Source organism: Corvus cornix, chromosome 8, assembly GCF_000738735.6.
Source record: "Corvus cornix cornix isolate S_Up_H32 chromosome 8, ASM73873v5, whole genome shotgun sequence".
Taxonomy (NCBI): domain Eukaryota; kingdom Metazoa; phylum Chordata; class Aves; order Passeriformes; family Corvidae; genus Corvus; species Corvus cornix.
Genome location: NC_046338.1, coordinates 19,012,342 through 19,038,729, shown reverse-complemented (window position 1 = coordinate 19,038,729; position 26,388 = coordinate 19,012,342). Strand labels below are relative to the sequence as shown.

The 26,388-nt window shown below is 39.3% G+C and overlaps 1 protein-coding gene across 8 annotated transcripts; it reads left to right on the top strand.

Moving 5' to 3' along the window:
- Positions 1 to 229: 229 nt before the first annotated feature.
- On the top strand, positions 230 to 26,154 carry FRRS1 (ferric chelate reductase 1). Of its 8 annotated transcripts, none has more exons than XM_039556001.1 (20): positions 230 to 492; positions 901 to 1,045; positions 1,503 to 1,585; positions 1,682 to 1,882; positions 11,139 to 11,290; positions 13,844 to 14,039; positions 14,256 to 14,392; positions 15,029 to 15,123; positions 15,809 to 15,959; positions 16,786 to 16,965; positions 17,834 to 17,932; positions 18,464 to 18,611; positions 19,135 to 19,251; positions 20,049 to 20,164; positions 20,454 to 20,540; positions 21,458 to 21,555; positions 21,728 to 21,786; positions 22,551 to 22,694; positions 23,789 to 23,850; positions 23,952 to 26,154. In XM_039556001.1, exons 5-20 carry the CDS (start codon positions 11,240 to 11,242, stop codon positions 24,042 to 24,044), a joined length of 1,833 nt encoding a protein of 610 aa, XP_039411935.1. In that variant the 5' UTR covers positions 230 to 492; positions 901 to 1,045; positions 1,503 to 1,585; positions 1,682 to 1,882; positions 11,139 to 11,239; the 3' UTR covers positions 24,045 to 26,154. The 8 variants fall into 8 exon arrangements, with proteins under 8 accessions (XP_039411935.1, XP_039411934.1, XP_039411932.1 ...); XM_039556000.1 differs by having other exon boundaries at positions 230 to 835; positions 959 to 1,045; positions 1,727 to 1,882; XM_039555998.1 differs by having other exon boundaries at positions 230 to 835; positions 959 to 1,045.
- Positions 26,155 to 26,388: the final 234 nt, after the last annotated feature.

Sequence of the window (26,388 nt, the reverse complement as noted above, 5' to 3'; positions counted from 1 at the left end):
GCGGCGCTGCAGGGCAGCCGGGCCGGGGCTACCCCGCCCCTCCGTTCTCGTTCTCTCCCCGTTAGGTCCCGCCCCTCAGCTCTAGGCTCCACCCGGCCTCGCCCCTCCGACCTTGGCCCCGCCCCGTTGGGTCCCGCCCCTCCGTTCCCGGCCCCGCCCTGCCCGGCGCTGCTCAGCCCCGTTCTTCCGCTCTCGGCCCCGCCCCGCCGAACCGACCGCGCCCCTTGGCTCCCGGTCCTGCCCCTCAGCTCGCGGCCCCGCGAAGCGCGTCGTGAAGGGAGAGGGTACCTCAGGGATACCCCAGGGATATCTCAGGGGTACCCCAGGGGCGCCTCCCGTGCCCCGCGCTGTTGCGGCAGTGAGCGGGCTGATCCCTCCGCGAGCCTGGACCCTGCAGCCCCGCAGGGCTGTCGGACAGCGCGGCGTGGTGGTACCTGTCTCCTGTCTCAGCCTTTACAGGCACAGCCCCACCAGCGCCTTTACTCTTGGCTGGTGCGCACAGGCACGAGAGGTGTCCCCGAGGGGCCCGGGCACCTGGGTCCAGAGCTCTGTGTGATTTACCGAGCACTCCGCTGAGGGCGAGGTGGCTTTAAAGGCTGCCTGGAGTATCGCGGCTGATACCTCTGGGCCCAGCCGCTCCTTGCAGTGACCGGAAACGCCGCTCCGCCGAGTTCCCTCAGCGTTGCCGCCCCGCTGCCTCAGGGCCAGCTCCCGGCGCCGGGCAGCCGGCTCCATCCTGATAGGCTGCGCTGCTGAAAAAACATGATGTCAGCCAGGGTTTAAGTGCTATATATAGTGTGTGGACAAACTCCGTGGATCTGTCTTTGACCAAGAGGTAGCATGGTTTTTTAAAAAATCCCAAACACCAGAACAACCCCCCACACTCCTCTTGTTTTGCAGCATACTGTCATCCGAACTGCTGACACCAGACAGCCCTTACCATTGCTTTGTATTGCAGAACACCTGGGACAGTTGCTCCAGCCCTCTCACCACCGAAGTCATTAACTGCACCCCAGTGTAAAGGTCAGCCTTGCAGCTTTGGAAGGTCAGTCTATTTTTATTGCCTAGAAATACGTTAAAAAAAGTGCTTCTCAATTTACAGTCACTGAGTTTGTTTTTTCTTTCTTCTTCTCAAATGTGGTATATTTTGTGGAATTGGAAGGAATCTGCAAAACAATCTAGGTTTAACCATTTACTTGCAGCCATCCCAGGCATACCCTTATAAACGTGTTTTACTGCAGGGTGTTCATCTAATTATGGTGCATTTAGGGAAAGTCCAAAGGCTTTTGATATTCATGGAAACACTTCTACCCTTTTCAAACTGAAGTTTTTTTATAATTTTGTAGCTATTTTTCCTTTATTTTCTCTTTCACCTGCTCCTCCCTCTGAAAATTTCCAGAAATCTGTTTGTTCCTCATTACAGTTAATGCTTTTTGGTATTGTTGCGGAAGGTTTTCATGTTGGTGTGAATATGTCAACTTGTATGTCCTTGACAATATTAGAGTCCCTAGAAAGAAAGGAGGAAAAAGGAAGCCGCCCCGTGAGTGCAGTTCCCTTAAGATTCACCTCATTGAGGCTCATTCAGGTATGATTCAGATGTGATACTTACAATCTGAGTTATTTCACATGGATATTTCCTGAGTGCCCAGTAGAATTCTCCCATTGTCCTTGTCTTTTTTAGCCTCCTTATTCTTCACTCAGCTTGCTGGCCTGTGTTTGTGTACAGGACAGACTTGCACCTAGCAGAATCCTGGCTCTCTTGGTATGCTGGCTGTTTCCTCTGAATTGGATGTGTCCCCGAAAAGAGAATGATACAACACAGGAATGGGAAATACAAGAAACTTCAACAGTTATGGAAGTCATAGGAACAAAACCAATGGAGGTAACTTTTAAAAGAGATCTGGACCATCTTCTTTTCTAGGGTCCTCAGCAAGCTTCAGTAGCTTGAAGTGACTGCAGTTGATCTGCCACAGAGCCTTGCACAAGCGTCCTTTCCTCCAGGCCTGCTGTTGTCCTGTCACATACAGCAAATGGGCTGGCATTTAGAAGTCTCATGAGCTGCTTACACAGAGAACAGCTCTGAGAGAGGGAGAGCAAATAATGCCTATGTAACCAAGTCCTTTGCATAAATAGTTTTCCTGAAGTGCATGTTGAATACCTTGTGAAAAGCAAGAGAAGAGCCAAAAGAGTATTATTGAAGGCTATTTCTCTCCTGCTACTAAGTTTTAAAACGTGGCTCTTTTGATTTCCTTATGCCATACGGAAACTCACCCTACCCTAATTACTAGGTTTGCACTGGCACATCTCTTGTATACTAGGCATTGAGACAGATTTTGAAATGTACCCAGGTTTATGAAAAATGATTTTTTTTAGTGTCTTGGACAAAAATCACTAGGAAACCAATCCCGAGGCAGTTATTTTGACCATTTGTTTCTGTAGCTAAACCAGATGTGAAGAGTGTAAATGAAGGACTTGATTTACAACACAGCAAATAAGTTTCCTAGCTACTGTGAAATCACTTAATAATTGAAACAATATCATATCATTGGGCTTCAATTCCATATAAAAAATACTGTTTCAAAGATAATGAATGTTGCAGGTCTCTTGATGAAGTGTAATCAGGAAAGAGAGCAGACTTCTCTAATCCTTTCTCCATTGGCATAATCTCTTATGCTGGCCCATCCCTTACAGACTTTGGGTCTCTTCATTTGGCACATGTAAATTGAGCAGTTTTTCTCCACATGGAAACCACACCAGCAAAACATGAATGCACAAGTGCTACCTTTGAGCATTGTACTTTTGTCTAGGACACAGCCAACACCAACTGTGCATTTGCTACTCTGGCATCTAAGGGGTGGTTTTCACAGTGCCATTTTATCTTCAATTTGCAGCTTCTCTGTGAGTGATTATGATATACCACAGCAGGAAATGATCAATAGTTATTTCAAAATAAGAGTACATACCATATCAATGTTAATTATCAGGAAATAATTTTGCAGCATTTTCAAATGTACTCAGACCAGAATTCTTCAGTCCTTTTACATACACCTTCCTAAGTGGTCCTCCTTTCTTGCCTCCTGTTTTGCAACACAGTGTTAGAGAACACTTATCCTAGTAGTGGTGTCAATACACTTTGGGGAGCTTTTCACTGTCACATCTCACTAATGTCATATTGCTTATGCCTGTTTTAAAGGTTATGCCTATAAAGTGTGGGAACTTAGAGTACTTACATGGTGGCACTCATTTTTTATTTTTAATAACAGAAAAATAGTTCCCAATAACAACAGTAAAAGCCAACTAGCACAGAGAGAACTTAACTGCACATCTAACTAAAATGAAAAGCAGATTCCTTTGGCCTGTGTACAGGAAATATGAGACTTTATAAAATTTAAAGTGAGCACATTTTTTCTCAATGCTCCACACTCATGCCCTGTAAATTCACGAATTAACACCGTGTTACTGTTCAAACAATAGGAAGCTTAAGAGATACTGAGTCTTCTGTCTAGCTTTTGTTTTCTAATGGGGACTTCTCAACCAGAAATGCAAACTTGAAAGAAAGCTCCTTTTCTTTAAAACCGTATCTCTGCAGTTTGATTAAACTGCGGTCTTTTCTGAGTTAGATCTTTGCTATGCAGTGACTGAAAACAAGTGCTATTCTTAGACAGTTGTGTGCTCAGCAGAAATTTGTATATGTTCTTGGACATTAGAATCCAGTATTGAGTGAAAACATTAGTGAGAACATTGACCTAATCACCTATAACTTTTTTTTTCTTCAAAAATCCCTTCTAAATGTCTAAACAGCAATAGCCTGATAGGCAGTGAATAAATGATAGGCTGGAATAAAAATGTCTATTTAAGTCAGAAATCATATGAGATGGAGAGGCTAGGACCAGTAACCTATTTAATTTGTCCTTACTGGCCTTTCCTGCAAGGCAGTGTTGGTTTGACCTTTCAAAGATTAACCTGGTATCATCATGAACTTTTGGATTGCAGAAACATTTTTGGTTTGTTTTTAATTCCAGTTTGGCCATTCTTTTACTGTGTGGCCTCAAACAATCAATGCTCTAACATCCATAGAAAGTTAATTTTCAATAGAGTTTAATTTTTAATAGAAAATTGTAAAATTCAATGCAAATATCTTTAAAGAGGTGCATATAAAATGTTGTTAAAGGTAGCTTTCCATGTAAGTGCTTAAGATACATTTGACTGTGCTTTAGCTAACAGCATCACATTAATTTGATACTAATAATCTGCAAACGTGGTGACTTGGCAAACAAAACTAAGTATCTGAATTATATTCTTGTATCATTTAACTTAGTTAAATGTAAAATTAATTCACATCTACTGGGCCAATTTTTGTTGTAGAAGGAGAACGTATCATACCAGTGTGCTGAACCACTACCAGCACTTTTATCTTCCTGTGAATTGTTCCATTTAACAGTAGTGAGATATGCTGAGATTTAAGATTCAGAGGATCTATTCCTAAAGGAACTGTAACAATGTCTTATCAAACAGATCTACTCTTTCAGTTTTATATTTCCTCCTCAAAAATAAATATTCAGAGTGTCTCTTGCACACTCCATCTCCTTTATGATGTTCCTTCCTGATATATCAAACTATGCTGAGAATACCATGAATATTTTCCTGGTCCATTAAAATAATAATCCTTAAATCTTATCTAGATAGTTCTTTAAGTTCAAATAGTAAACAATAGATAGTGCTTTTCTGTTCTAGAAATCTGATTTTTAGGCAAAGAAGTAATTACTTGAAGTTATCTGGAAGCTAATATTGGAGACTGTAGCCCTCTCTGTAATCTTTCAGTGCAGGCAGAATTCAAGCCAGGGTAATTTAAACAGGCTAACACAGTGAAATATGTTGCAGAAGGAGAATATTTCACCAAATGTATAACGACAGCAAGCATTTGTTTTAAAAGGTATTAAACATGAGCAGCAAGAACAGGGAAGATGACACAAGAGTGGTTTGCACTAGGGTTTCCAGCTATGAAGCTGGAGTTCAGACTGGCAAATCTTTTGCTGTACAGCAATCAGAGCACCTTCTTCAACATTTACAGTTGAACCATCTCCAAATGCTGCTACCAGAAGATAAAAGTCCTTAGTGTTTGTCTTATTGATATCATCAGGTCTTTTGGTTATCCAGGAATTTAAGTTTAGGATTACTGATGAGAAGTACTTTGCCCATAACTGGGCAGTGGTTCCTATGTGAACGCCCAGGACCTAGGAATTACTGCTGTATTTTGGGACAAACGGCTGCTGCTGTCCAGTTTTTTTGAGTGTCCTATCCCTGCACAAAGAACTGGCTCTCCATTTCAGCTGGAGGAATTAGTGTCTCGTACAATAGCACAGCTTTGATATTTTGCTTCTGAGAAAATTTGGAACTTCCTTGGAGGTACTGGCTTCCACAGTGACTACGTACTAACCTGACTCTGCAGGAGGCAGCTTTCCATAGTATGTCTGGACTGGGTCCCTTTACACTTTGCTTGATATTCCCCTCTGCTCATCGATTGAGGATTGCTGCTTACAGGACTTGAAAACTGGTATGAAAGTATCTTCTCTCCCTTATTCTTCTCACAGCTCACAAAGCTGGATATGTCTTTTACCAGCTGTGTTATGGTCTGACCAGTTCATTAGCTTCTGAAAGTCTCTGCAAACATTTAGGTGAGACTTGCTAAAGTAAGAGCTAAAATCCCTGCAGCCCTTCCCATGGAGCATACTCAAACTTCACCACATGGTTTCCCCGCAGGGGCACTGGGCATGTACTAACTAGAGTGTTGCTACAACTAACAGTGCTGTGCATCCGTCATCCCTCCAGCAGAACTGCTTGTGCTTGAGCTCAGAGCAGCTGCAAAACCCACAGACATACTGGGTCTGCACAAAGAATGCATTTGGAAGCCATGAAGGAGTTAAATTAGGAGCTGCTGAGAAAAGGTGGAGAAATGGAAATGGGTTGTCTGTGAAAGGATTTCTGAGATGAGATGAAAAAGGGTAGGAAAATTAGTTCCTAATCCAAGTGAAAGGGCAGAGGAAAAAAGCTGGGGAGCAAAGGTGGAATTGAGATTGGCTGGCAAAGAAACTGATAAGTGTGTGAGAGAGCATTGTACAAGATTCAGTTAATCTTAGCTTCACATTATGAATTCTGTAATCAGGTCTAAAGTGCCTTAAACCGAAGCACTTACAGGTCAATGCCTTTGCCAGCAAGCTCTTTGCTCCCTGTAAAGCAGAACAATAGAAACTTACCACATCTTGCTGATAAAATAAAATTAAAAATTTGAAAAAGCATCACAGCAATGGTCAGAAAATATAGAAAACTCAATAAAGTTAATAATGCAGTACTTCTATCAGATAAAACTTGATAGTGTGCATCAGATAAAGCACTGACCCACATCACTCGAACTGGGTGAAATGATTTTACTGAAGTCCTTAATCAATTTATTTGTGTTGTGCACTGCGTAAGTGGAGACTCTCAGAAAAGTGACAGGTTGTGTGTCATTTTATCATAACACCTATACAGACCTGTCTCAAACTGATATCAGGGAACCAATCTTAATGATTTCCTTTCAGAGAAGCAAGGAAGTAATTTAAAAAAAAATCTATTTAAGTCAAAGTGGATACGTATTTTGGTAGAAAGCTATGGTGCGGGTAGTTCAGCTGTGGTGTCACAGTAGAGATAAAAAAGCCAAAGCAGGTTTCTGTCCAGTCGACTGGCAAACCTTATTTGACTGATTGGTTACTGCCACCAGGTGGCTTCTTACAGTCATTGACTGAAAACTGTAAAATGCGCTTTACCTCTAGGTAAACAAGTATTTTTGTATAAATACGATTCCAAGTCTGAATTTTATGTGTGACATTAAAAAAAAAAAAAAACCCAAAATTAATGTGATTAGTAAAGAGAAACAAGAACAAAAAAAAAATGCATACAGTAGAAGGAAATTTCTGAACACAAGGGGAATAGTTCAATCTAGTTTGTAAATGAACAGTAAGTTGGTAAAACAGGTAAGTATGAAACAGTGCCAGAGCTTAAGGGAAAAGAAATTATTAATTTTGGAGAAAAATACCTCATCCTACATTGTGACTTTATCATCATTTATTTCCTTTTAGATGGTCAGGATTTTTTCAATGACTCAACATTCCCCTCTCTTTGGGAGGACCGCCCCCCCCATATACAAATTGGTTTGGTAGGAAGAATTCTTCATATCTGAGATAACAATATTGTTATTAATTCCCTAATGCATCTTTAACTAAGACAGTAATGCTGAAAATTTTGAAAAATGCAGAAGGCTTGAAAAATCTTGAAATGCATAGTCTCTTATGTGTAGTTTAGGCAAGAGACAGGTGAGTAAATATTGGTGCCAGGACTGTTATCTTCAGAGAAAGCCTAGTATCCAGCATGCATTTAGCCAAATCCAAATACACTTTTTCAAGCACATCAGTATTTCAAAATAGGTAACACTAGTGGCAAAAAAATCTGTGATCCAAATTATCCATCATCAAAACAATCTGGTAGGGATGCAGCCTTTTTGCACTTCACTCGACTGGAACTCAAGCGACGTTTTATTGTGATAACCTTGTCAGTAGCACAGAGCCCAATGCACATATGTATGAAACTTGAGCAAGGTCTGACCTTCTAAAAAGCCACCATTCTGCTGAATATTTAGCTTAATACCTAAGAGGAAAGTTGATTAGAAGCAATCACATAGTAACATGAGTTCTCTTCAGATCTAGCTTCAATGGCTTATTGTTTTCCATATAGCTTTGGGCTTAAAAAATAGAATAGCTATCAGTATAAACCTTGGACTGTACAGTAGTTAATTTCCAAAATTATATATATTTACTAAATAGTTTTCTCGGTTCTTAAGCAAGAGAAATTTCCCTTTATATACTTGGAATGAAGTCTCCTCTACAAAATTCCTGTTGCTTTCAAAATAATAAGCTTTCACTAACTTCCTTAAGTCCCTATAATAAACTATGCAAACAGAGTCATCAGCTTCTTTTCATGTTAGATGTTGTGTCATTCATTTGGCACTTGACATCCTCATCCTCTGACACAAGTCAATAGTAGGTTACACAGTTTCATCTCTCTTCAGGCTTGCAGGAATATTCAAACCCACCCCCCAGCCCTCTATGTCTCTATCTCATTTGATTAAGCTAGAACATCTGCTTTGTAATAAATACAGAGTTATTATGAATGCACTAACAACAGTTGCAGTACACAACAAGGAAGATGCAGCTGTGGACTTTTTTTAGTTCATATAACCTAATGCATTCTATTTGCTTTATACTGGATGTGACACTTAGCAAATTAGCATGCAGTACCCTTTCATAGAAACATTATCATTAAGGCTGCAGAACTATTGATTTTATTATTTTTTTAAGGAGACTGGAATGTTTGAAAAGAGCCCTTCCAGACAGATTGAGGATTGCCCGTGCAGAAGTAGTATGGGTATTTGTAGTAAGTAGTTACAGAGTTGGGATGTTTTTGGCTGGTTCTCTTGGTGTTTTCCTGGTTTTCTTGCTTTAAAGCTCTTTAGCAATAGCTAACATCTTTTGAAATAAGAGAAGCTATACAATGATAAGCAAAACGGTATTCCCTCCCTTAGCCCTTTGCTTTTCACAGATAAATGATTTTTTCTTCTTAAACTCTGATTACCATTTCCAACAGAATTGTAACTTGCATTTTTCTCCCTCTTTGTTGGTCTCAAGGAGGAAATTACTTCCATATATACTTGTATTTATTATGTTTCAGACATATAGACCTCATTCTGTCAGCGAGCCAAGACCCTAAAATAATATCTTAAAATATTTGTATATGATTTCCAATATACTCTGTGAAAGTTATGAACCTAAATATTGTCAAGAATATTGGTCCCTCTGGTCACCAGTTTTCTTACTGAGAATGTATTTATGTTATTATTTGTCTTCTTAATAATGTATCTGTATTAGTTAGAAACGCACAAGCACATAATAAAGCATGTATGTACTTAGGCCTGCAATTTTATCGAACTCTTTCATATATGGGAACTTAATGAATGTAGTTGTAAACAGAATTATTTTTTTTCCCCTGGCTAGGGGGAAATAGCTATATTTAACTTCAAGCTATTGCTTATGCATTATGTTTCTTCATACACTGAGTGAGATCTCAGCTTCCCAGTGACTCCCATGAGCAAGATAATACAAGTGTAATAGTCAAATCATTTTTCTGATTAGGCAAAATAATCCGTTATTGTTTTTCATGTTAAAGGTATTTTTTAATATGTTATTACAGGGTACCTCTAAGATCAATGCTGCTTTTATAGAAACTGAGAAAACAGTGAACAGTAACAGAGCATTTCCTAGTCTGCTATATTTTAGTAGATAGTTCTTTTAAGAAAATATTACCAAATTAATAGTACTAAGATCTCTAGAACTGCTCAGAACTGCTAGTAAGCAACTGAATTACTACAGCTCTCCAGTCAAGGTGTTTTTTAACACAAATGCAATAATTCTATGCTGTGGAGGGCAAAATTCCCCTTGGATTTTTAAGTAATTGTCTTTTTGTGCCTCTTTGTGAGCAATTGAGAACTTGGATTTAAACAATACAGAAGTCAGAGAAGGCTGTGTAAGCAATTGCAGTTTCTGCCAGCAAAGCCCCAGTTACAGCCAGTACTTATTTGCTTTCTCGATAAGAAAGGCCTGATTTTGCAAGCCGGTATATGTGACCACCTTTCGGCGCACGAATAGCACCGACAATGAGCTCTACAAGCTTCGACAAGGACAACCTCTCAGTAAAACTCTCGTTGTTAAACCAGGACGGCCATCCAGACGTCCAGTGCTGGGAGACTGCAAAGCAATTTCGCGCCCTAACCCCTTCCAGGGCCCGGTTCCGGGGGCTCCCTGCGGGCAGCACCCCGGGCGGGCGCACGGAGCGTTTGCAGCGCTCCGGTTCGCGGCTCCCCGGGCGCGGCTCCGCGCCCCGCCCCGCCCCGGGCCCTCCCGCGCCCCTCGGGCACCGTGTGCGGGCCGTCCCCGCAGCCAGAAAAGCGCCGCGGCCACGGGGGAGGCTCGAGCAGAGAAAGGGGCTGGCTGGTACGGCCGCACCTTCCCTCCCTGCCCTTTTTCGCTGCAGCGGTGGCGGAGAGGAGAGTGGGGCTCCCTGGAGCGAGGGCGTGCGGGGCTGAGGAGCTGCTGTAGCTCCAGAGTGCTTTGGTTAATTTCACGCCAGTGAATGCTCAGAGTGTGGATATTGCAAGCTTTTTGGGAACTGTATTTGCTTAATAGACCATATACTGCAGTTACGAAGCAAAGGAAGGTCTGGTGGCGTTTTTAAAGCACCTTGTAGCTGCTGCCTCTCATGCAAGATTTCTGAATTTCTTTAGAGAAAACTCCTAAACCCGCGTGCCTTAATGAATAAAGGTAAGCTATGGCTTATTTTATGTAGAAGCCATGCCAACTAAGTTTCTCTGGGATCTTTTTTGCTTGTTATGAAGATATTAGTTTCTTCATTGACATGCATAGGAGATGGCCTATGATAACGGTGACAGTAAATGTGCTCATGTTGTAGTTGAATTTACTTGTTGGGATAACAAACTGTGTCTTCTTAGGTCAGTCTCCAACTTTGGGTTCTTCATATAGAGAAAAATTTGCAAGGTTAGGGCCTTAAAGATTAAATGCAGAGCAGCTGCCCAAGTAAAATAATTAAGTAAACAACTGAACAGCAAAATCCTGTTCATTCTTGGTTAGATACATAGAAAAAAGACAAAAGTTACCATATTTTTAAGATTATTTCTTCTTCTTTTAAAATAAAGTGTCTCTTTGACAGGAAGTAAATGCATAATGAGCTTTAAAATCATGCTGCAAATTTGTGTCAACTAAGATGTGGAGGAAAAAGGTATCAAAAGTTGGTTGTAGATTCCCCCTGCCCTTAATTGCACCAGAAGATAATTAAGTACTTACTTAGTATGAAACTCTTTGAGGTCTGGGGAAGTAAATGTCTGATAATGCCAAAGAAGCTGCAGGGTCAGTGTTTCATGATAGCTTCATGCATTTCAGCTGAAGTGTAGGGAAGCTGTGTAAAATACCTGCCTGAAGTAAAGATGCTCTTATAAACCTTACTATTTTTTGTGTGTGTGTTGTTCCTTTTTTCAGACAAGCTTCCTGGATACAGTAAAGGTTAATACAGTTAGATGCAAACCAAATAAAAGGGATTACAAAGTAATAGAAGTTGTTTTACTACAAGTAGAGAGCCAATGGCAGTTTTACTCAGACTTTGTCGCTGTAACAGGAGGATGGCCTGTAAGGTAAGTACCTACACTCAAATGGTTATAAAAATAATTTTGAAACACATAAGCCCTTGAAATTTTCTTTTCTAGAAAGAACAAGATGCTGAGGCTGTATGTTTGGTGTGCATGGGAGGTGTGTGTGTGTCTGTATTTTAAATGTAATGGATTACTATGAATGTGAACACTACTTTTTTTCTGTCCTTTCTCAATCCAGCCGATGTGATGTGACCTCCTTTAATGAAGCAGAAGAGGTCAACCCAAGCTCTTTTTATGAATTCAGAGGGAGGGTGACTCTTCAACAGCAAGACTGCTTTCCCTGTATATTTCTAAAGGAAAGTGTCATAAACCCCTTATATTAATATAGCTTATTCCCCTTCAGGTGGCTCTTTCCTCTTCTGCTTGCCGTCATCTGATGGTGCTCAGGAGAAAATTTCTGTCTATGGTAGTTTTTGTACCTTTGAACTGACAGTATGTTTGCCTTGCCTGTTATCTCATCTCTTCTTCCTCTCTGAAGTTAGTTTTAGAGTTCACACTATGCAGCTAATGAAGTTAAACAGCTGAAAGAAGATAATTTCTGTGAAGAGGTCCTGAGTTGGAGTGTGAGCATTGTGCTCATGAGCTATTAGGCTATCAGGGCTTTCTTAGCTGTTGATACCTGCAGGGACTGTAGGGATTATTTTCAACACCAGAAGAAGTAACTTACTACACTCTGTTTATCCAAATATTTTTCAGATTTCTTTTTTTTTAAATTTTATTAATCTCTGCTTAATCTTTTTCTTCTGCCAGCTTTTGAGTCAGTTGAATCTGACAAAGAATATTTCTTGTTTCATTTTACATCCCTACCACATCCTCTTCTACTTAAAGCAGAATACTACCCTAGTCTTTTCCTTGTCTCGGTGATATGCAGCCTTATCTCTTCTTGTTTTGAGAATTTCTCTGGTACATATAATTGTACTGAGCCTTAACTTTTAGCTTTCTATGGGCTTCTTTAGCTTATGAATAAAATCATTTTGATGTAAACTTTTAAAAGTTTGGAGAAGTATTGAAACTAGAAGGAAATACTTCAACTAGCAGTTAAAGATATGATCATAATGTTATCTTGAATATTTGGGAGGAGTTGAGCGTTTGGTTTTTTATTTTCTAGTTCTTGAAACCTAACTGTTCAAAGCACTCTTGCCTCTGATTTTCTTCTATTTATTGTTGTAAAGTTTCTGAGGAGCCCTTACATTGAAGTACAAATGTAGCATTGCCTTGGAAATAGTGGATTTTTAGCACTGAATGTATAGAACTTTGGAAGAATTCAAGTTGATGGCTCCTATTGTGTAAGGCAAATGATGTGCCTTGTCTCATTTGACTGCTTTTTAAGTATCAAGAGTTCAGTCTGAAATTGCTCTGTGTTTTTCTTATCTTCATGTCCATCCGTGCTGTCAGGGAACTTCATAACCTGATACTTCTTATCAGTTGCTGCAAAATGGGCATGGCCCTTCCAGAAGGCAGACCTACTTGCTTGGTCTATGTTCCACCAGAGCTGATAATTTTCTTCTTGTGCCTAAGGATTGAAAGGAAGTTTATCTCTGTTCTCCTGGCCTTTTGGACATGGAAGCACTTTCTTTTGTTGGCTAAGGTGTTCTGTAAACCACAATAGAGCTGTAAGCTCTGCATGCTACTGAGTAGCAAAACAATTGCCACAGCTTTTATGAAAACAGTATTGTGGCAGGGCAAAACACTGTATGATGACAGCTGAGATTAGGGGCTCATACAACTGTTTGAGGCTCTGTCATCCTACTACCCCATGTCTTTCATGCATACTGTTCCCTTGACAAGAGTGTGATAAGCAACCCATTGTTTGACTAATGGTCTAGAGGTCCAATATCCAAAAGGAAGAGTTCAAAGGAGAAGTCTTGGCTTCAACAAACATACATATTTCTTTGTCTAAATCTTCATACCAAATTCTCACTCTTGCATGTACAAAATTTTTTTCTGACGTTTGGCAACTTCAGTTTCCCTGCAGAAAGAAGAACTTGTTACTGGGGAATTATTTGTCATATGTGAAGAAATAGACACAGGTTGTGGAAACAAAAGGCAGTCTATAATGCTGCAAAATTTGAAGCTATGATTAATAAGTGGGCTAGATAGTAGCTGTGTAGTTCCTCAATGCTGTCAATCTTTATATATCTGTGAAGCATGTTTTAAGATTCATCTGTCCTGTGCAGATGTTTAAGGAACTTGAATTTATTTTTTTTTTTGGAGAGAGAACATGAGAGGGATAGGCAAAAGACATTTTAAAAATGCTGTCAAAATGCATGGAGGGGAAATAATCCGCCCAGTGTATAGAGAGATCCATCAACAACCTGTAGATGGCCTGAAATATGGTTTCTGAACATTCTTGCAATGTCTGGCAGTTATCAGAAGCAGAAGTTATTCAGCAGCTGGGGAATGGTGTCTTCTCGTGAATACTTTTTTTAAACATGGTTTTGTTTTTAGGCATTCAACTGATTTCTAAAGATGAATGGTGACCTGTAATGTAAGTATTTATTGTATCTAATTGCCTTTAAATCTCATTTTATACAGATGGAGCTGCCTGGTTTTGCTGTTGCTGTTTGGATGTATGTTTGCCTCTCTGCATCTGTGGGTGGCTATCCAAATGGAAAAGTAAGAGAAGCCTGCACTAGCATGGTACCCTGTCATGGTAGCTCTCCTCAGCTGTCACCTGAGCACACCATTACAGTGAATGGGACTGAATTTAAACCAGGGGACAGCATAGAAGGTATTGTATCAGTTATATCTGAAAGTATTTCTTTGTATTATAGTATGTCTTTGCTCAGTTTTCTAAACTGGATTTATCTAAGCAATTGAATCTTGTATAGGTAATCCATTAAGCATCATTCAGTACTTGTAAAATGAGCATCTGGTAGTCATTGTTGAAATATTCCCGTCTTCTGGAATAGAGTTAAACTTCCTTTTATTTTTCTTCTTGCTTCAGTTCATCTGTCTGGACCAGATTTTGAAGGCTTTTTCATACAAGCTCGGGATGCAGAACACCTGGATAGCCCTGCAGTTGGTTCTTTTTTGTTAGCTGATCGGAGACGTTCTCAGCTGCTGACATGTGGTCGGACCAAGGTAGAGAGAGCCCAGCCCCTTAAAATGGGGCATAGCCACTGAGGGGCTTGTACAGACTATGTCTATAATAGGACAGAGCTAACCTATGTAATCCTGTTCAAGTTCATTGAGTCTCTTGGGAAATTGGTCCAGCTCAGAGTCCAGAGGTGTGACTCACTGCAGCTCTGGACTATTCTTATGAGCTGTTTAAACTGTCCTGGTGACAGAAGGCTGTTGACTGCTGCAGGAAAATGCAGCATTTGTAACATAACTTTTACTTGTACCCAATGAACATGGTGTATTCCTAATATTAAAAGGAGGAGTCATTGCACTGTCTCTTCATCCTCTTATTGTCAAAAAGTGGAGCATTATCTTACTAAGAAAACCTCACTATTTCTGCATAAATGCTGCAGGGACCTCTGTCTCATTGCTGGAGTCTTCCAGATTGAAAGTTGTTCCTTTTAGCCTTGGAGTTTGTTAGTATGCGGAAGTGGCAGTGCTACACTTCACCTGAGCTGATCATGACTGACTGGGGAAAAGGCAGTTGCACTGGGGTTGTGCAGTGTCTCTTCAGGATTTAGTTGCAGCCTCTGCTGATGGTGTTTACTAACAAAATGCATATCCACTGTGTAACACTTGATATGTGTGTGTTTCCAGAATTCAGCTGTCAGTCACACAAGTAAATCAAAAAAGAAAGAAATAAAAGTTTATTGGATTGCTCCTGGAGATGCTCCAAAACATGTACAGTTTCTGTAAGTAAACCTAGTATTAATTCTAATTTATTAAAATGCAGACAAGGTAAGCCTGTACCATTGTCTATGTCAAATACTGTCCAGCACTGAAAAGTCCTTGGGTCCAATGGACTGAAAAGTAAACACTCATTGCTTGCTGCAGAGTCTACATTAATGTAGACACTTGTTTTTAGGGAGAGCTTGAAGGTGATGGTTTTTCTTTTCTATTTTTTTTTTTTTTTCTTTCAGGGAGGATATAAGGGGATTTGGAGACTGAGGTTTCTTTACTCTTTCTAGTTAACTTCTCACTTCTCATACCTGTAGTATACAGTGTTAAGAATCTTTTTCTTTGCTTATATTTAACCAAATGATATGTATACCCTCCTGTTACACTACTAGCTTTTTGTGAACTACAGGATAAAAGCAGTGCAACTCTTCTCTGAAGTTCTAATCTATGCCACATACATGAATGTTTCTTATCCACTGCAGCATGTGGTATTATGTTTTAGAATTCTTTTTCTACTGAGATTTAAAGTATTTTCCTACTTCAATCCCTAAAATGTAGATGTCTCCATAATAATGAGGGTTTTACAAATAGTTTGTGTGAACTATAGAATTTTTTCCTTTTTTTTCTTTTTCCTTTTTAAAGTAGTGGTCAACTATAAATGTATACAGTAATTACTCTGTATGTGTTGTGTTTTTTAAGAGCCACAGTTGTGAAGAAATACAGGATTTTCTGGGTAAAGATTCCAGGTCCCATTGTTTCTCAGACTGATGTGCTGTCCCCAACACCACCTTTGCATGCAACATCAGAGGCTATGTCAACTTCATACCCAGTTTCCTACATATCAAAGCCAGTAAGTAATGATAAACCTAAATCAGGCTATCTTTAATGCTTGTGATGGATGGAATTTAATGAGATGACATTGCTACAGCCTATTAACAGGAAAGGAGAGATGATGGATGAGTAACTGATATCTAGGACTGAGAACATGGCAGCTGCCCTCCTGTTTTAGTTGAGTTGCCTGAACTTCTCAGGGTTAAATGTTCTCATGCACACAGGTCAGAAGATTAACAGAACATTTAGAAATTAATGACCAGAAGATATTATGCATACTTGTCATGAGAGGTGGGAAAAGACTTACTGTGGTCTTGGCTAATAACTTCGTATTTAGCAACCGCAGGCTCAGAAGCTTTCTTCTCAGAGTTCATCTGTGTTACTGACTTCTGTTACTGAGTTTTGAATGGATTGACCAAGCATTGCTATTTGATCCAGGATAACTGTGACTTGTAATCAATGTATTTTCTCAATGTGTATCAGTGAAGTTTCTACTTTAAAAAGTAAACACAAAGCTGGAGTACCCTTCTTTTCTTCCTCATCTTACAGCTGATATTACCTCTCCAAATATTAAACCGAAGGAAGTTTTTCTGAAGTTCTTACTGACTTTTCAAAGTTATTCTATTGTAATGTCTTTAAAGTGAAAATTCAACTCAAATATAGCTTGGAATTCATCACCATTTTACTTAGTAGTCCTAGGGTAATTGTAGACATGGTTTAAGAGATTGGTGTGTAGACATAGATGACATTGTTGTTCCTTGTATGCTTTTTTTCTACCATGGGTGGAAAGGGAGGAAGAGAATAGAAACTCTCATTGCTCACAATTTGTTTGTTTGCTTGTCTAGTTTAGTGCATCAGGTTGTGGAAGTATGAAGTTCTGCATTAGGAACCCTTCAAATTGTGATCCTGGAAGTGCTTCCTGTTTTTTTCTCTCCTTCCAACAAGAGGAGAGTTCAGTTTTTATTGAAATGAGTGGTCCAAGTGAAGGATATTTAGCATTTGCATTATCCCATGACCAGTGGATGGTGAGTGTTCTATTTTGTTTTCTGTAGTTGCTCTTGTGATGTTAGTAAAGTTTGAATGGAAATGCATATGGAAAATGGAAATACTGTCAGATGTCACACAAAGCGTGACTCTCCCATAGTGCTAAAACACAAGTTGTTTCTTATAGGTGGATATTCACTTTTAGCTCAGGAGTGAATAATTGCAGTAGAATTTCCCTATGGATCTCTCTTATGGTAGAATTCAGCCTGTCTGACTGAAATTCCTGGTTAGATCAATCTTTATTTATCCATCCAAAAAAATCTTACCTCTCAGAGGCTGAGTTGTTATTCTGAAAACCATTTGCATTTGATCCTGGAATGTTACTCCTATACAAACAGTCTTAAAAAATGTTTAAAGATACTTCTTTCTAACTTACGTTAAAGTGAAGGGATGATGCTGTTGACAAATTCATAGTTGCACAAAGGAAATGCTATTTATATTCATATCCCTAATGCAGGAACGCTTGGTTCTTAACAACACTTTTTTTACAGCTGTGGAGGAAAAAATCGTGTAACTGAAGTGGATTTTTAAATAGCTTCAACATCTTTCTCTGTCTTGTCTAGTTAATTTATTAAAATTCTAAATAATTAAAGAAACTTCTGATAATGTGGTTGTTACTCTGGAGGGGAGTGTGAATCATAATGTGTTTCTGTGTGTCATCTCTTTGACTTAATGTGGTTTCTCAGTAATAATGCTGATGTGTTTGAAAGATGGGAAATAACAGCTTGATAACTGCTAACTACAGAAACCGCTCAGGTCTTGCTGCCTATATTAAATCAAAGACCATTTGGAGACTGCCAGTGGTGTTTTTTTATTGAGCTACAGATGTTTTTCTTTTCAACTCTGCAGGGTGGTGATGATGCATATCTGTGTGTTAATGAGGATCACCGCATTCACGTAAGCACTGCCCATCTGAAGGAGCGAAGTTACCCTCTCTTGGATTTAGAGGTATGTTTGAAAACAACTCAGATGCTTTCACAGATGTAGCTTTGAAGCAAGGTATGCTGCTGCTTTGTGCTTTTATTTTGCACAGCAGGTGTAAATACTAAGGTGGATCCATAATTCTCGAAGGTGAGATTGGTTGGGCTCTTACTTCCTAGTAAATGTTAACTTTGGAAGTCTAAATTTAATATGTAAAGATAGTCACATGGTGGGAGCTTATTCTATTTAGAAACTTTGTGCCCATTATTAGTCTGTCCCTTTGTTAGAACTGCAGTTGCAACTGATATATCCTGGGCTAAAGATTGTTTAATCTTTTGAGCTGTAAAAATTAGTGATAATAAGTTCAACCTGTACATTGCTATGTTGACTTACTGACATGCCTCTTGTATGCCAGTTTAGAAGGGATCCCCCTTCCCTGCATTATTCACATTCATTCTTTGTACATCAGTGACACTCTTGTCTTTTGCAGGGTTACTTTTAAGCCAATTACTCTGGCAATCTGAAAACACTGGGTGTTAAATATCTCCTGTTTTACAGAATGCCCTTGAAGACGTGTCATGGAGGCTTGCAGATGGTGTTCTTCAATGTTCTTTCAGAAGGCGTATTCGTCTCCCTGCTTATAAAGGGAGATTTAATCTGGATACCAGTTACTACATCTTTCTGGCAGATGGGGAAGCTAGTGAAGGTAAGCTTGACTTATGTATGGTTGCTTTTCTTATAACAGCTCTAAATGAGTTAGTAACCCTTCTGTAAGACGTGGCTTAGCTGAGAATTGGTGTCTGAACTAAGGTTTCCAAGTTTGAGGCCTTTAATTCAGTCACCTTTACTGCTTCTCTGGATCATGGGTTTGCTTGTGGAAGTTACTGCAGATTTACTCATACATGTGTGCTCACTTGATGAGAGGAACTGATACCTTCTTGAGAACTGGCCACATCTCGTTTTAAATGGAGACTAACATTAAAGGGACTTATTCTTCATGTCTTGTGCATGTAGTGGAGAATGGTATTTCCCATAGCTGAATGAGCTGGGTTTTGTGCATCAAGTGTGCAGGATAGCTTAGATGATGTTAGGTTCTTTCCACAGTGTGTGTTAGCTTGTATGATTATGCTCAGCTGTCACAACAGGGCTTGCATTCATGAATGGGCACACTTTTAAAAGTGCAGTGGCTTTCATAAGCAGGAAATAAACCAATTTGTGTCTCTGCTCAGGCGGACTAATACACAAACATCGTCGTCAGCCCCTGGTCACCGATGGACTGTACAACGTCACAGGTCTTCCTCAGGATATTGGAGGTTCCCGGTCCCCGCGACTTATCAAGGCTCATGGTAAGCTGCAGTTTCTAGTTTTGTGTCCCAGTTCTAGACTTGCTGAGACTGCAGAGTTATTGCAGAATAGGTATTCCCTCTTGACTGTCTGGCATTCACGTTGTGTATTCTGTTGGCTAGCAAGATCTGATACTCTGGTGGCAGAGGGAAGCCACTAATTTTTCATTTTGAGAACAGTGTTGTAAGATTCATTTTGCCCAGGAAAATGAACCTGTACTTGCCTTTTCCCTTAAATTTATAATTATGACTTGTTTACCTCTATCTCTTTGTATTTCAAGGTGTTCTAGTTGCATTTTTGGTTTAGTTCTATTTGAAATGAGAAATCACTCAACTGGCAGTCTGGAGACACTGAAGTTAACGGTTTTTTTTTTCTCCCACACTACTGGACTTTAATGCAGGTCCATGACAGAACTGTCACTCCTTCTTTGTCACACAGATTGTAGCAATGTCATTTTTCATCCTCTGATGTTGGAGTTGGTGATAGAATGGCTTCTCTCACCAGTATGTACAAAGTGTATTAGCATGTATGAAATGTGCAGTAGGCAGAGCTGCTCTGTTGTGCTGTGTGGGCAAAGTATGTTTATCTTTTGTGTGGGTGTTTCTGTCCTCTAGGAAGATAAAGGTTATAAAGCTGTAGCCTGAACCAGGTGATAGGTTTTTAATCATAGGTAAATTCTGACCATGTGCATATGGACTAAACTGTTACATAGTTTTCGAAGTTGTATTCATGTGCACTTAAGTTACCTATTATTTACCTTGTTGCACTTCTTGTGTGTTTTTTTTTTTTCTATTTTCAGGAGCACTGATGTTTGTTGCTTGGATTACCACAGTTAGTATTGGTGTTATTGTTGCACGATTCTTCAAACCTGTCTGGTCTCATTCATTCCTATTTGGAAAGGAATTGTGGTTTCAGGTGGGCAAAATCTCCACATATCTCCAGCTGTATTTTTTAGCATTATTGCAAGCAGAACTATAAACCTACTAGATTGAAGAAATAGACTAAGCATGATATGATTTACATCTTACCATGTAATCTTATAAAGTTGGAACAATTAAAAATCAGAAGTTCATCTACTTTACTAGTAAAAGTAAAGTCTAAAGTGGGCACTAAGTATATCTTTTAACTGGAGGTCTATTTAATGTCTTTTAATGATGTATTAAGAAAGCTGTAGAGTTTCTAAAAGCAAACTTACCTTTTCTAGGTGCATCGTATGCTTATGCTGACCACAGTCATGCTTACAAGCATTTCTTTTGTGTTGCCTTTTGTATACCGAGGAGGTTGGAGCCAAGTAAGTGTGTACTTTTTGTCTTCTTTGTTAACTCAAAGGTAAAGGTGGGACTAAATGAGTGAGGAGGTCCATGGACAACTAACATGTTACAACTATTTCTAAGCAAATTTCTGTGAAAGCTGTTCTTAACAAGGCTGATTTCAAATCCTACCAACACAGAAGAGGAATGTTGTGTCTTTTAAACTACAGCTGAAAAACTTCAGTGTTTTCCTTCCTTCCTCTTTTCCCCAAATAAATTCCTTACTCACAGTTTCTTTATGTACTATTTTGGTCTTGCTGTTTCTTTAGAGAATATGAAGGGGACAGTAAGGCTGTGATGGCTGACATTAGCATGGTAAACCTGCTGGAATAAGTGTTTTTGTGAAATCAGACATGACTGCATCCAGTGATAAGCTTAGTTTGGAGCAGTAACTAGACAGAGATTGTATACCTGTTGCTGTCACCTGTACTCTAATGCAAGGTGACATAAAAAGTTGGAAAGTCTAGAGAGTATCTGAATTCAAGGTGGGAGAATACAGTTACAGGTGTGAACTAGGGAAATCAAATAAAATGTTTTCAGGTGAGAGAGAAGACCAGTGCTGGGATGAGTTTTAAAGTAGGCCTATCCTGAAGACACAGGATTGACGCTGGAGAGCTTGGACTATGGCTTCTGTAGTAATATTAGTCTGCTCTTCAGCTGGTAGAATTTCTCAATACAGCAAAAAGGTGGGACAAACCTTGAGCAGACATACCAGTGTGTCTGCTACCAAGGCAAACAATCTCCATCTGGCTGCAGGGCAGCTTATTGTGTCCTGTTGCCTCTGCTGGTGCTGCTCCACTGTAACTTACTAATATAATGATAAATAAAATTTGCAACTTTTTGATATCTTTTCTCCCTGTTTATATATTTGTATTTAAGAAAAATGTCCTCTGTTTAGCAAGCAGGTTTTCATCCTTATCTTGGCTGTGCTGTGATGGCCTTGGCAATCTTTCAACCACTTATGGCAGGTTTCAGACCATCTCGTCACGCGCCAAGGTACAACTGACTGATCAAGTTACAGCCACAGGAATTACATGTGACTGTTACTTTAAAAATTCTTTTTGCAATGGAAAGTTTTTGCAACTTGAAAGTAAGCAAAAATATTCTTTGACATCTGCCCCCTTCCCCCAACTATGTGATCAATAAAATGTGTTTTATTGTTTTGTAGGAGGCAATTGTTTAACTGGTTTCACTGGAGTACTGGTACAACAGCTAGAATATTAGCTGGTGAGTAGAAGTAATAATTGTAACTCTAATTTAACTGATTTAAAGGAGCTTTGTCCTTTGTCGGGGCTGTTGTTCATCTAAAACATCTATGGACATCCAGTCCAGGCATGTCTGAAGGTCCTTTTCCTTGTTGGCCATGTTTTGTGTGAGTTTTAAGGGGCGATTGGATGCAACTTAGAGAAAAAGTAACTTTAAAACCAAAGGAATTACTGATAAATCTGAAATAACTCTGTAATGAGGACCTTTTCTTATCTTCAGAATTTTTTTTTTGTCCTGGAAGATATGAGAATAGTGTTCTTACAGTAGCATAGTTCAGTGTTATTTAATAGGAGACAGGAATTTCACTTACAGACCCAGAAGCTGGGTTTAATTCTATTAATAGAGGCAAGCTTCCAAAGGAACCTTAAGCACTAATACTGTGGTGACTGGTCTTGTTGGTAGTCACAAATGCTAGTGTTTATGTGGCTGGAATGTGATAGGGCAATAAGCAGGTTGAAAAAACCATCTTGGCCTTTTCCTTTTCTTCCTGTCTCGGCCCTCACACTACAAAACAACCCCACGCAAACAACGCCACGCAAACAACCCCCTATCCCCCCCGCAAAAAACCCTCAACAACTTTCTGCTGTATGAACTCCTTTAACCTCATTCCTCAAGCAGTTTTAGGTAATACATGGGAAATCTATTTACAAAAGCTTTGAGAGCATTTTTAAAGTATACTGGCACAACATTCTTACTGGTTTTTTTATCTTGTTTTTACTGACTAGTGGTAACCATGTTCTTGGGAATGGATCTGCCAGCACTTGACCTGCCAGATCCATGGGACACCTATACAATGATTGGCTTTGTGGCTTGGCATGTTGGTACTGATGTTCTTCTGGAAATACACAGCTACTGTCTCGTTCGTAAAGGTACAAACCCACCAAAATTCCTATTGTTGCCTTGCTTGCTGAGCATAATACCAGTGTGGACTGAATTTCAGGAGGTGTTGTTTGGCCTCTAACTTGGAAGCTGAAAGGGGGTAACTCTTGAGTAGTAGTGTCCTATAGACAAATTAATATGGAAGTAAACCAGTTTTCAAGACAAAAGTGTTCTAGAAAAGTGGGGTTTGTGCCATTTAAAATAGTAGCTTCTCATTTCTCAAACCGTAGTTCATGGGGGACTGAAATGTGCAGACTGAAATGTGTAAGTATTTTCTGAGAATCTCTTATTTTTGGCCATAATTTTGATCCCAGTTGGGTATGTTAAGTCCAGGTTAACTCATGCAGATTTAATCTGCATTTAATTGTTGTCAAATTGCTGTTATTGCAGGGGCAAGCTTGAATGCTTGCCATTTTGACTGACCAAGGGAAGAAATGTGAAATCCTGACTGCAGTATGTCTAGTGAAGAGATGGGTAGTAACTTCATTGGAAATTGTTAGCTCCAGTGGCTGGTGTCACAGGGAGGAGATGACTGTGCACATGTGAATGACCTGTGTCTAAGGCTGAGATGAGGCATCTGCAGAATTGAAGAGTGGTTAATTAAGAGTCTGTGTAAGATGGCATGTGAAGGAGTGATTATAAAGGATGTGAATTTAAATTTAACTGCAGTAATTACTTCTGAGAAATAGGGGAATTACCCTGAAGTTTTTGGACAATGAGTGTTCTTATGTTAGCTGATGAAAATAATACTTAATTAAATCCAGTTATGTTAAAATGTAAAAGGAAAAGGTGTTAGCTCAAAACTCAATGTTTTGATTATTCAATCTACCAAAAGAGACAATTTTTTTTTCTGACTTCAATGTCCAGAATTTACTTTTTGTAGGTCAGCTCCAGAATAATTTTTCATTTGTGCTGTGAGCGTGATAGTAACAGGTCATGAAATGTCAAATGAAGCTTCCAAGTCCTTTTCAGATTTGATGCTGCATGAGACTTAGTCACAGGATCAAGACTTCTGCAGTATAAAAATGAAACCCCTCTTCCTCTTAAGGGCAGACTTGACTTCTGTTTTTCTTCCCATGAACAGTTGAAGTGATAGAGGATGACAGAGTACAGATACTGCAGTCACTCACATCTGCAGAAGCAGAGGTGAGTCACAATTTGGTATCTAACTGCTGTGAAATCAGATGATTCTTTGTTTAAATCAATAAAAAGACTGACTAATGACTTTTCTTTCCCTTTTCTTGCAGGGTTGTCTGTTTAAACAGATTGTGTTAACCATCTATGTCTGTGGAAATATAGTATTCCTTGTTGCCTTCCTGATAGCAATCAACCAAGTATGAAATAAGTATTTGAGAATTTTGTGATGAAATACTGTGCAGTTGAAAAATCTGCAAGGAATACTTTTTATTACAACTTTTTTCTCAACGTGTCCCTGAAGATATAATTGAAGAATAACAGCACATGCATGTCACACTCAGTGTTAGGGAGATCTGGAATTCAAATCTAGAGAGGAATCCTGCAAAAGCTGTCTTCTGATGGGACTTTTAATGGGAACCTTTGCCTGAGTAAGGAATGAAATCTCTGTTTTTTTTAAGCACACTAGTTAATTTGATTGAAGCTTATGGGTTAAAAGAAGACTGAGAAGGTGTGCTGAAAATGTTATTTTGGTAGACAGTTCCCTAAACCTTTTGTGAATATTATTGGGGGAACTGGTAAGATATGACTGATCCAGATCAATCTGTCCACTTTACTGTGTTCTAATGATATGTGATAGGCCTACTTCCTGCTCTTGATAGTTTTGTGCATAAAGAAACCCCCAACCAGACAAACCACAAAACTTAGTGAAAAATTGTCACAAATGCAGGTTGATGCATGAGCTAAATAGATAAAAGTAAAATGCAAAAACCACTGTCTGCTCTAAGAGCAGTGTACTTACACAACAAGCATAGGAGTTTAGGAACTTCAGTCCTTTTGTAAAACCACCATTTGCCTCACTCAAAATACTGCTCTGTCTCATCCCTCTTGGTGCTTCTAAACCGTGAAGAGAAAATGTGTTTTCAATATAAATGCATTAAAACCTATTGTAACTTACGCAAACTCAAATCTGGAAGAACCTTTCTCTTTTTATGGATTTCTGTTTTACTGTCTTTGGTTGCTTGTGGCTTCTGAATTACTTGACTGTTGGAATGAGATGGATTTATGCCAATTGATGCTTTAATGGAAGTGAAAATACTTGCTCTGGAATGTTGCAGTTGTATTTGTGCTATTGAGCAAAATGTAAATTGGGAGCTAGGTTAACTTCATAAAAAGCAGCTTCTGTTAGTGTTAAGTGAGAGCCCTTTGAGCTGGCATATCTAGAAGACAGAACTATAAGAATTCTGCTAACAATTCTATTCTGAAAGAATAATGGAGGGTAATCTTTTAGTCAACAAAAGATTTCTCCAAATATATGAACTAGGTACAGAGACTGGAAAGGCACTGTATTGCTTAACTTTTTTGGTTCATGGTTTGCCTAGGTATGGAAGGATACTCTTGAAGTGGCATTTTGGAAATGAAACCTTAATATGCTGTGCAGTCACGGTGCTTTGCAGTTGTGTTTTGTGGCTCTGAACAGCTTGCTCCCACACATCTTCATTTTTCTTACTGAAAAGTATCGATTTTTAGTTGTAACAATTCAACATCTATTTTTAGGCTTGGACTACTAAGCTAGCTGGGAATTAAGGTGTTGGGAGTTTTGGATAGAATAGTAAGTAGTGAGGCCTGACTTGGTACAGACTTTTACAGCAGCATCTCTACAAGTATGGCTAGCTCTAAAATACTTGTAGGTGTGGGTCAGGTGGTGGTTCTCTGCAGTTACTAAAGCTGTCTCGTTCTGTGTCTTCCTGCACCTTCCCAAGTCCACAGTGCCTGTTGCATGGACAGGTAATATTCAGGAATATTCAGACACATTTGTCTGTAGTCAGTGATCTTTTTGGCTGCTCAGATATCTGATTTAGCCATAAGGGTGGTTATGGAGCTGGGATTAATCCCTTTGTCAGCAGCAGCTGACTGCGAGTGAGTCTAAGTTGAATCATCCCCCTTAAAAAAGTCATGTGCAGATTGGGAAAGGGGGACTACAAAGAAGTGAGTCATGACCCAGGTTGAAGGGCAAGAAGCATGGAGCCAATTGTGTGGGTGTGGGGGGTTTTTGAGAACTCTGATCTCAAAAGCCTGGGAATCTCAGGTTCATCTACTGCTAAAGTTTTGTGGGACTCTTTGGTCTGCTGTGAGTTTATAGAAGAAAAATCACTCAACCTAGGCATGATTGATGGCTTTTTAAATTAAGGTTAATGCTGGATTCTTTCTGTAATACAATAGCTGTACTGAGGGTTTTTTCATTTACATGTGATAATGAACATGGGTTTTAAAAGATGAATGTAAATATCTCAATAAAAGTTCTTGTCCCTTTTAGTAATGTGAAAATACTGTCAAATGGAAACTAGAAAAGTCTTGCCTAGGAGCAAAATGGATTGTCTGGTTTTTTGTAGATGTTGTTTTATAAATTAAAGCTATCTAAATCCTTCCTGTAGAAACTATTGTTGAAATTGAATGTTAAAATAGTTTCACATTTTAATGGAGTTTCTTTTCCTCAAGAAGAAAAAAAATTCCTCGTTCCACATATAATGCAACTTTAAAATTGGCAAA

Coding starts and splice junctions, on each gene's coding strand:
- FRRS1 (XM_039556001.1), top strand. CDS start 11,240: ATGGCAGTTTTACTCAGACTTTGTCGCTGTAACAGGAGGATGGCCTGT. Junction 15,960..16,785: donor TTTCCTACATATCAAAGCCA/GTAAGTAATGAT, acceptor TTGCTTGTCTAG/TTTAGTGCATCAGGTTGTGG. Junction 23,851..23,951: donor TCACATCTGCAGAAGCAGAG/GTGAGTCACAAT, acceptor CTTTTCTTGCAG/GGTTGTCTGTTTAAACAGAT.